General features: G+C 30.9%; 1 protein-coding gene across 1 annotated transcript in view; it reads left to right on the top strand.

Moving 5' to 3' along the window:
* Nucleotides 1–700: 700 nt before the first annotated feature.
* Nucleotides 701–11422, top strand: part of LOC134727744 (adhesion G protein-coupled receptor L3-like) — a 32398-nt gene continuing 21676 nt past the window's right edge. Inside the window, exons 1-14 of the mRNA XM_063592131.1 lie at nucleotides 701–751; nucleotides 1495–1689; nucleotides 2229–2300; nucleotides 2947–3061; nucleotides 3967–4062; nucleotides 4427–4490; nucleotides 4921–5014; nucleotides 5421–5467; nucleotides 6050–6170; nucleotides 6660–6763; nucleotides 7578–7680; nucleotides 8323–8473; nucleotides 9834–9903; nucleotides 10990–11056. Of these exons, the coding sequence (XP_063448201.1) occupies nucleotides 701–751; nucleotides 1495–1689; nucleotides 2229–2300; nucleotides 2947–3061; nucleotides 3967–4062; nucleotides 4427–4490; nucleotides 4921–5014; nucleotides 5421–5467; nucleotides 6050–6170; nucleotides 6660–6763; nucleotides 7578–7680; nucleotides 8323–8473; nucleotides 9834–9903; nucleotides 10990–11056 (1350 nt within the window). The remainder of the gene's footprint in view (nucleotides 752–1494; nucleotides 1690–2228; nucleotides 2301–2946; nucleotides 3062–3966; nucleotides 4063–4426; nucleotides 4491–4920; nucleotides 5015–5420; nucleotides 5468–6049; nucleotides 6171–6659; nucleotides 6764–7577; nucleotides 7681–8322; nucleotides 8474–9833; nucleotides 9904–10989; nucleotides 11057–11422) is intronic.

Genomic DNA, 11422 nt, shown 5'->3' with positions numbered 1-11422 from the left:
AACTTTGCATACCTTATAGGCAATTCGAATTAACAGAACTTAGTCATTCTGATAGATTAAAATTAAAGTGCTTTGACGTTTCTAGTCATCAATGTCGACCTTCATGCTAGATATAAATCTATTCTCAGTAGTAATGGCAAAACGTGTGACGGAAATATTTAGTTCATTCAACATATTTAAAACATCAAATTTTCATCTAACAAGCAGTAGCTATAGATGTAAAACAGATAAAAAAACATATGTTAAAAGTCACCACCTTCAAGCAGCTGGCCACACACAAAGTGATTATTTTGAGGAGAACTGAAGAAATGTGTGGGGAAAAAAAAAATTTATTCAACTTATTTAAAAATTAGTGTATGGGACGAACTAGGGTAGTTATATATCTTCACTCAAGAGATTGGGGTATTTTGCAATCATCGTCCAAACAAATATTTTGTCATTACATCCTCACTTTGATAGTGGGAGTTAGATTACTTTGTCGATTAGGCATATGCATGTACAATGAATGAAATTATAGACCAAACTGTAATACTGTTATTGATAATTAAACTTGTTATAGTATGACAGTGTGTTTACCTGTAGGTAATGCTTCTCGACAATGCGACAACAATGGTAATTGGAGAACGCCAGTATATATTAACTGTGTTAATGAGATACTTCATAAAACAATAGAAAAAGTATGTATGCGATAAGAACAAAAATGCCAGCCTTTAAAGCCCGTCCTCATTGTTTAATTTGTAATAGTCCCAAGGTATTAGCAACGCGAAAAATCCTTATCGATTTGAAAGTTTGCATTTACCACAATTTTTACACAAAATAAATAGGAACTTTCTTCCTTTTTCTCTATGTTCGATGTTTGAATTTTATAAATGTAAGTACAGAATAAAGGAAGACCAGTCAACTAGTACAAAAAAAACCTTATCAACTTTTTTTTTGTATCTTGTGCGAAAATGTGAACAATAACTGCACATATGAATGAAAAATATATGAAACAAAAACGAAATTATCAACATACAGCAGGCAACATTGTTTTCAATTCGTCTCATTCGCAATGCATTTCTGCTGAGTATCCATACCACTGGATACACGTACTCCCGAAGCAAAGGAGTAATGTAAAACGTTGTTTGATTCGAAATTCAGCGTTGTTCCGAATAAAATGTGATAAACCTTTGTTCTACGTAAACGTTAGTGTTGTTATAAAATTAAGAATGGAAATGGGGAATGTGTCAAAGAGACAACAACCCAACCAAATAAGAAAACAACAGCAGAAGGTCACCAACAGGTCTTCAATGTAGCGAGAAATTCCCGCACACGGAGGCGTCCTTCAGCTGGCCCTAAATAAATATATACTAGTTCAATGATAATGAACGCCATATTCATTTCACAATTGTACACAAGAAACTAAAATTAAAATAATACAAAACTAACAAAGGCCAGAGGCTCCTGACTTGGTACAGGCGCAAAAATTATGTTTATTTGTCATTTATTTTGTAGCTGAAACAACTTGAAATCATTACAAATCCTGAGCAGGCTACAGCTGCCATAGCTGATATACTGGATACTGTAGATAATACCACTGGGGATCACAATGACAAACCTCTCAAATCAGGAGATTTAAAACATACTACGTCTATCCTGTCTTCTATTATCCAAATAGGAAACTCAAAGAATGCGTCGGTCAATTCAGAGGTAAATACTGTACAAAAACATATTAGAATTACATTTGAATTGACATATGAGTTTTGAATATCAAAAATACTAAAATGAATTAGTTTTAGTTGTATATTCATAATTTGCTGAATAAGCCTTTACACATTTGGAGCAAGCTGGAGATGTTGCTTGGCATCTAAATTTCTAGCCTGCTGTTTTTTTTTCTGTAATGAAAGGCTGCTATCCCGTAGACATATGACATACCATTAAATTAAATTAAATAAAATTAAAGATGAAAGCAGATGTATTGTATGATTTAGATATTATCACTGTGTTCATGTAAAGGGATCTTGACTCCATGTGCAATGGTGAATAAGTTAATCTTCACACAATATGAGAGTTAACAAAGACATCTCAGACTTTATATTTCTCAGACAATGTGAGTTTATCAAGTACGATTAAGATTTACCAAAATGAAAATATGTTAATTTGAAGCATTTGCAGCATGTGCATAATATAAACTTTAATAAAAATGAACATAGTTTTATATAATTGTTTTAATTGCAATGCTATTTCAGAAATTTGCAGATGTTCTGAATTCTGTGTTGAATACAGGAAACAGCCATAGTTGGGACGAAGTAAACACGAACGTAAGTGTGTCCTACATATATAAACTAATAAATAAAACCACAATAGGTATGCCAAAACAGTTTTTGCTTTCTTTTCACTAGCAGCGGAAAATATCGGAACTTTTTTTATTATTGTAATATTCGAAATTGAGCGATGTTTTGTAGACTTAATTTTTTTGTTTATGAAATGTGTAAATTAAAGAAAATTGGACATTCCCATTGATTTTTCTCTTCTTATTCTATCTTATCAAAGCATCGTTGGTGGTTACGCGCAAATATTATATCCTTTATTTTTATCCGTATCAAACAATCGAACTTCTCCAATAACAATTGTAATAAATGAAGAGAAAATTGCACCTTTATTAACATATATTAATCAAATAACGCTTGGATGTACATATGAAGAAAGCATTGCTATTGTGTTTGTTGAAAAGTTATTTCCCTTGTACACGAGAGGAGCGGTTTTAACACGCTTTTACATGATTCTAACACCGGAATGTAGTAGGTTAGGGAAAAGAGTAACATCAGCAGTAACATAATCTATTTTCAAAGCAATATTTTCTTTCTTTGCAGTTTTATTGTATGTCATCAGCTTAAAACAATTATGTGTGTATTAGATTGTATATTTTTGTACATTTCCTTTATAATAGCATAAAACTAATTACAGGACGATTCTGACAAAGGAGCATCCAGCATTATGCGAATAGTAGACAGTCTTGGTAGTCTCGTTCAAAAGAATTTATCATCGAATGAAAAAAAAATCATCAGCAGAAAAAATTTTGGTAGGCTTAGTTATAGACTCGCGCATAGATGCCTTGGCTTTCTGTTGCACAACTTTTTTCGGATTATTTGGTTATAATTGCTATTCATCTTCGTCTTATGTAGATGAAATGCGCGTCTAGCGTAACAAAATTATAAGCCTGCTATCTTTGACGAGTTTCATCAGTGATACATGAAATAACATAAATGAGGTATATGATGGAAAGGAAACTCTAGCTGTAGTAATTACTTACTTTTGGTAAAGCCGATGTTTATCATTGTAGTTGTAATCCATATGAAATCTTACTGAACATACTAGAACAGAAACAACACGTTGGCTAGTGATGTGTCCCAATAACGAAAAAACTAACATTTTTTTTTTTAAATATGACAAGGTTAACAAATTTTACATTACATAAAAAATAAACTCAGAAATAAAATTCAGGTAAAGGTTTGTGTGAATACAATCATTTGAGTATTTGTCTATGGAACGGAATATCATAAAAGTTTCAACGACAGACGTTTTATGCAGGTCTATTATATAGTCGTCAACAGTTAACATTTTATATAATTGTACTTCACATTTCTTCAGTAGAAATTACAAGAAGAGATATCAAGTCATATGAGTTTCAAAATGAGGGGTTGCGCTGATATATTCATGGACAAGGAATTATGTGACACCCCACATTATAAAATCTTGTAAACACCTTGAGATTTTTATGAATACAATACTGCCTTCAACAACGAAGAAACAAGATTATAAAACATATTATAACCTGACAAAAAAACCGAAATGGTTCTTATAAAAATAAGATTATTTTACTATCTTAATTACATATATGCAAATACATATTTATTTTGTACACCATACGGTCAATCGGTTACTGTATTCACTTGCAATAAATAAATAAAATGTTGACTCCTTCAGTCATAGAAATTTCAACACTAAAGAAGAACCTGTCTTTCCCGCCAGATGTACATTCAAGATCAAGATTGTTCCTTGCTGACCAACCAGCTTTAAAAGGTATATTACACTGGAATTTGTGATCCAGCTTGTCTTACTCGCTGTTGAATGAGTCAAGAATTATTGATTTTTTTTTATTCTGACTGTTTGAATTCTGCTTTTATAATCACTTCGATACAGAATTTTACAGGAAGAAGAAAATCTCCATTGTTAGATATTGTCCATCGTTTAACATACACATGCATCCAGATAAGTGACACATTGTTGATATATTCAGTTTATCAATGAAACATTTTATTACTTACTTATTTGAAAGACAAATATGATTGGTAGACTTCAAACCTTATGGTCACATTGTTGAAACGTAAATATGATCTTTTCTGTAAAATAAATATATACATTTATATAACTTGTATTCTTTCAGATAAGTTTTACACAGCAGCAATGTATAAAACATTGTCGGGCATCCTTCCAACAACGACAAATAGGTAGGCATTATAGTCGTTTTTGGTTTACTATAACTAATATACTCATGACAAAATTTCACACTTCACTTGATGTAAGTTTGTAGCATTTCGGAGAGTTTATACACAAAATTTTAGTTTGAACGATTTATAAAACTTTATGGTATATTATATATAGAAAGTTTAAAAGTTACTTAAATGCCATTTGTTAGTAATCCTATTTGTTTCTTAAACAAGCAAACAATTGTTTGAACTAACAATCACCAGGAAAACGTATTAGATGTTGATGCTTAAAATGACAAGAGAACATTTCTTATAATTTAAACTATATGGTTTTACTAGCAATCAATTGAATAGAATTATTTACCTTCAAACTGATACTGAACAGCCCAGTTCTTATGCTAGTTTGAGGTGTATTGGTCAGCTTATTATTTATAATAACAAATATTTTTAGATCAGTTGGCTCTGATGTGATGTCCGTTTCATTTGACCAAACTATCCACAATTTAGCAGAAAATATATCAATTACATTTGAACAAAATAAAAAGGTATGTATTGAGCTTCTTTTTTTAACATTCAAGTACAAATATATTCACATAAATTCGTAATAGGCAATTCATATAGTATTTGTAGCTTATGTAAATCTATATTATCCGACTGCAGAGTACAAAATATACAAAACACAATTTGAATTACAAAATGCCTAACATGTGTTTTTTGAACAACTGCCTAGGGTTCGCTCGAAATAAAAAGACATGAAAGTTTTAATGCATGAGATAATTAAATTTATGAAGCAAAAAGCAGACGAGGCTTAAATGGATAAATTTGTGATAATTAATTACAAAATAATCAAAAATAATTGTTTCAAATCATTTAATGCTTTCAATCTTAGCTAAATTAACATATCTTTTCTATTTTTTGTTTTAATCGAAAGTTTTGTTTTCTAAACTCTAGGTGAAATTCATAGATCCAAAGATATCTTGTGGATATTGGAACTTCAGGTATTTACTAATCTTTATATAAAAGGTATAACTGATAAATAATTCGAGTAGAGTATTTGTTTTATTGCAGTGGGATGGTAAAGAGTTGGGTATGATGGCAATATTGAATTTTGATATGATAGCAAATGGGACAACTGTCCACCAAGAAATATAAACCCAAACGAACGCGTATGTTTTAAAAACTAAAGGTCATCCAACCCCACCAAATAAACCGTTGAGTTATCTGTAATTGACACCGGGATAACATATCTTGAACTAGGTCTAAAGGGAAAGTACAAGGTCAAGGTTCGTGTCCATTTTTATAAAATTTGATAATTAGTCAAACTAGAAATGAGAAATATTGTAGAGTTGTAAGACATATTATCGTTTAGTGATTTGAGAAAAATATGCTTACTAAGGGTACGGTTTTGTATTTTAAAGTTGTTAATATGGATAAGTAATTCATTGGTAGTTGTTAACTCTTTTTTTATATTTTTAAAGTAAATCAAAGAACAAATCTTTTTCAATGACAGTCATTTCTCATTTCTAATCTTTGCTTTCTACAATAATCTCTTTATGATATTTAATCATTTTTTTACTCAGTTCTAGAAGTTGGACTTACGATGGATGCTATTTGAAAATGAGCGACTCCAAAGTGTCTACATGCACATGCAATCATTTAACTAATTTTGCAATATTGATGAGCCCTAGTGATGTTGAAATTGTAAGTTCAAAAATAAAAACAGATCCAAAATGTAAAAACACAGAATTGCAGTTTATCATCTAGTTAAAACAGCATCGTCAACATTTAGTACTACGTTCTTTGTTAAAATGTTACCATTTTAAACATATATAACAGTGCAAAGAACTTTCAATCTTGTGGAAAGTAAGTGATTATTTATTTTAATCATATAGAAAAAAAATCTAAATAAAAGAGTATACAGCTTAAATTTGTATGACACATATCAAATTTGCATCAAATTAACTATTTTGTAAATTAGACCAGGAGATAAACTCATGTAGATCCCACTCCAATAAGTGACATCTGTTTTGTTTTCCAATTAAAATCTTCTGATGAATTACAGCCGGTAAACGATAGCAGATTAAAAAAGATCTGTTGTCTTACCCTTAGATATTGCAGATTAATTGATAATTCTCTAAATATCAATTGAAGTAAAATTTAAAATGTAATTTTGTTTATTTTATTTTTCAGTCAGATGCTAACAAGAAAGCCTTAGAAATTATTACGTTTGTTGGGTGTGGACTATCAATATTAGGATGTTTTCTTACTCTTATTATTTACGCTGTATTTTGGAGGTAAGATGTCTGCATGACCTTAATAAGGTATATATTTGTCAACACAATACGCATGATACGACGACAAACACTATTTTCAAAATCATGGGTTAGTGATATGGACAATGTTACCCAAATAACGTGTGCTTCAATCTACCTATTAAATCCTAAAATGTTCACCCTTCTCAAATTGTTAGAGTTTAACAAACCGTACAGACTAATGACTGTTGTTGATGACTCCATGTCCGATCTAATGTGCTCTCAATCTTTTGGGAAGATTAATGAACCTATTTATTAATAGTCATGGCTTAAGTTGCATAATGCCTGTGTTTTTGTTGTTAGGAATTCAGGTTTTAACTTTAATTTTTAACTTTGCTTTTTCTCTCATTGATGCATACACTATGATAAAAGTTCATGAATTGAGTAAGTAACATTAGACGTTGATTGGATATAGAAATACGAAGACAAAGTGACGCTTAACATTGTGTTGGATGTCCTACACTCTGCACATCCACAAACCTTGGCAACAACTTGTATAGAAGTCATTAGTTTTACTGATGCAATGGTATATGTTCCACTCTATAAAATATATATTTTTCAAGGAAAACTTCCAAATCCTTATTGTATGAAAGTTCTATATCTTGATTTGGTTTCAAAGCTCTAGAATGTAATTGACTTACCTGCGGTCTAGCACACGACGTAGTGCTTTTTAATATTTTTGTTATGTCTTTTGCAGCTTACTTTTCGGCACTTGGTCTCCTCGTGTACGCTTACTAAATATCTTTCTTCAAATAGTTATATTTCGATCGTTGAACTCATTAATTACCTTTTACAGATTCGTCAAACACGAATGGGCTGTGATTTTAATGCATATGTGCATCGTTTTAATAATTGGATATTCCGTCTTCCTAAGTGCTACAGAGGAAACGGAAAATGATGTGAGTATTGTATCATTCCTGATGGCTAGTTCAATTTGATACACCATTCGTTGTAAATGTTTACTAAGAGTATGAAATGATAAAATGTCGAACTCCAAGGAAAAAGATACTACAAAGCTATGTTGACGGAGTACTTTAAGATATATGTTTAACCCCCCCAAAAAAAGCAAAATACATAAAAAGCAACATGTAGAACGAAACGTTTGGACAATCCAATTATGTTCTTAGGATCTTGTTAATAGAATTTTCATACCTTTTTCATACTTTATGTGATATATTGATTTAAATATCGCCACGTCATGATTTTTAATATGATCAATTTGTTCCATATTAGAACTGAACCATAATGTAATCTTATCAAGACAGTAAATACAACCATCGATGATCACCTCTTTTATGGACATATCGAGACTATCTTGTCATGAGAATTAGGATTGTTCAGATGAAAATTGAACCTGCAGCGCAATATCACTATTGCAAATTGAAAACATATAATATCTGTTTGGTTTTGCGAGGGTTTTAGGAACAATTAGGTGCCAATACATCTAATTGAATTACAACTTTTAGTTTGCCTATTTATTCATAAGGTTTCTACTGCAGACTATCTTAAGGTTTGTTTTTATAAAAACCTTTATTTTTCAGATTGCTTGTATTATAATAACAGGTGTTCTACATTACGTGTTTTTGGTTGTATTCTTCCTTATGTTATGTAATGGAATAATTGTCGCTAGATCTGTCATATATGTGTTCAAGACAAAATCGAGACTTCCTCAATATATAGCAGTGGCTTGGGGTAAGTTGAAGAGACTAGTGAGTTTATTCCTGTTTATGTAATTAAATAAACCCATCTTTTATGACTAGTAGGACGTGATCAAAAATCGGCTCATAGCATGGTGTTGTGTACTGATGAGTGGGCATGCTGTTAAAAGTTGGAACCAAATTTGTATAATCATCATCATCTCCTCATACTGTTTTTAGCTGAGATCTTCAAAACTTAACAGGAAGATTGCATATATGGTGAAGTTGTGTATCTATTTTTTTTCTTATTTTTCAAACTTTGTAATAAAGTCATATTTCAACAACATATATGGCGTTGTCAGTTTATTTTATATTAATGAGTTTGACTGTCCCTTTGGTATTTTTCGTCCCTCTTTTACAAAAGAGGGTCTCCGTGTTTAACTTCTCCAACAGTGTTGAAACAATAGCTTAAGAGTGCACAAACATATTGTACTCATATTGAAGTTGCATGTGCACATGACCTGCTGTTATGGAGAGTTGTCTTATTGGCAATCATACCACATTCTAATCTTTAATATTTTTATGAATAGTTTCCATTTGAAATTTGCTTTGAGCGATCCCGAAAAGTGCTTCGGATGCATGAAATTTATAACCTGTTTTTGTCTTTGATGTTGCTCGTATTTTCTTGAAATTGCTCTAGGAATTATGAAAAATACGTCCTCTGTATAGCTCTCAACTGCATAGAAAGAATGAAAAGTAAAAACACAAAAATACCGAACTCCGAGGAAAATTCAAAAGGAAAATCCAAAATCAAAAGACAAAATCAAAAGTCCAAACACATCAAACGAATGGATAACAACTGTCATATTCCTGACTTGGTACAGGCATTTTCTAAAGTAGAAAATTGTGGATTGAACCTGGTTTTATAGCTAGCTAAACCTCTCACTTGTATGACAGTCGCATCAAATTCCATTACATTGTCAACGATGTATGAACAAAACAAACATACTCAAAGAGTAAAAATGTCAAAAATAGGGGTACAGCAGTCATTATTGTGTTATCATAGTTTTGAATAGTTTCTTAAAATAATTTTTTCGAAAGCTGCTCATAACAAAGATTTAATTTACCAAGTACGATTTGAAGCCTTCTTGTTCCTTAGTTCAAATGGAAATAAAATATCGTAATTCAAGGAGTAAATCTGAATATTCTTACTTATATTTCATTTTACAGTACATTTTTCTATGTATATATTTATACAATCTCCGGCGCAAAGTTCATATCCGTTCCATACATGCTCCGCAATACTGATCTTAATATGAGTGTAGTGTTACAAAGTATTGAACGGAACGGATATGTGATCTCTGCGCCGGAGATTGATATTTATATGACTATGTTTCATTCAAGCTTTTTTTCAGTTGTTCCGTTATTGATCGTAGGAATAACCCTTGGAATAACCAGACTAAAAGGATATCATTCCGAAAAATAGTATGTATTACTTTGAATAGATCAGAAGAATATTTAAAAATCTTCTTCTTGAGCAAAGATATATTATTTTTCTTTGCTAGCTTTTGACTTATCTAATGTTCTTGAATTCCAGAAAATATATAGTTTTACTTTGCATTGATATTATCTATTCATTAGTAACATTTTCTTGATTCACAGTTCACTTGATGCTGATTTGTTGAATTCAAATTTTAAAAACTATTTTATTATAGTAGTGCAAAAATAAATGTAAGCGAACAATAAATTAGGTAAACAATTTTGTTTCAACAGTTAGGACTTCTGGTAAAAGTTTGCTTGACCACATTTTAAGTTGTAAATTTAATATCAATTTTCTATTCCATATCATGTATACAATACGCTCGAGAGCCTACATAAAAATAAGTTTGCTGCATTCTAATAGCGTTACGGTTCAAAATTGATTCATCATAATGTGTGAAAAGGAGAGATATTTACCTCAAAAGCCTTTTGTTTTCTTTAATTAAATATGAGTTTTTCTTGACTACTGTCTTTATTTTTCTACTGTGTCTGTTATAGTGTTGCATAACTATTGGATTTGGTATCTGTCATTGTACCAATGTATCTTTTCGTAAATACACTCATATACATAATTAGTGGTCTTTTCGTACTTATAAAAAGGTGAAGACTAGCCAAACGTATAATGCCTGTCTCAGATTTTGACTGTTTTAGCTCAGTATAGTCAGTAATTATGCATTGACGTGATTTATTACATGCATTTTTTCGTCAAATATATTATTTTATCAATGGAGAATAGAAACTTAAAATCCAGGGGACATCAGGAAAACAGAATAAACCAAACGCAGTACGACAAATGATGATACATAATATCGTAAACTTTCATCAACAAGTAACACTTACATATATAACTTTAATAGTTATCAAAGGTACCAGGATTATAATTTAGTACGCCAGACGCGCGTTTCGTCTACATAAGACTCATCAGTGACGCTCATATCAAAATATTTATAAAGCCAAACAAGTACAACAATACTACCTTTCTTGAGAAGACAATTGATATCGTAAAAACTTGTCCTTTTTCTTCTTTTTCAGTTGCTGGCTAAATACGAGTAATTTTGTATTTATGTCTTTTGTTGGACCTGCTTTACTAATTATACTGGTAAATTTTAACAATTTATAATAGTTTGAATATATTAACCTAAACAAAAAATACCACAAGATTAAAACTACAAGAAAAAGAAAACAAACAAGTGAGTCGTATTATTAAGTTTTTTTTTATTTTAACGAATAACTATTTTAGTGTATGTATCATTCTACATTTGGAAAGTTTATATTGATTAAAAAAATTAGAACAATTCGATGTTTGCAGATTTAATTATATAAAAATATCGACTCTCATTTGGTCAGGTTTTTGTTTGATCTGATATACATTCCATAATAAAAAAGCCTTACATTTTTATACGCCCCTCTTTTAGACGGGACGTATTATGGTATACCGTTGTCCGTCCGTCCGTCCGTCCGTCGT

Source organism: Mytilus trossulus, chromosome 8 (genome assembly GCF_036588685.1).
Source record: "Mytilus trossulus isolate FHL-02 chromosome 8, PNRI_Mtr1.1.1.hap1, whole genome shotgun sequence".
Taxonomy (NCBI): domain Eukaryota; kingdom Metazoa; phylum Mollusca; class Bivalvia; order Mytilida; family Mytilidae; genus Mytilus; species Mytilus trossulus.
The sequence above is the reverse complement of the archived record's forward strand: the minus strand, read 5'-3'. Positions and strand labels throughout refer to the sequence as shown.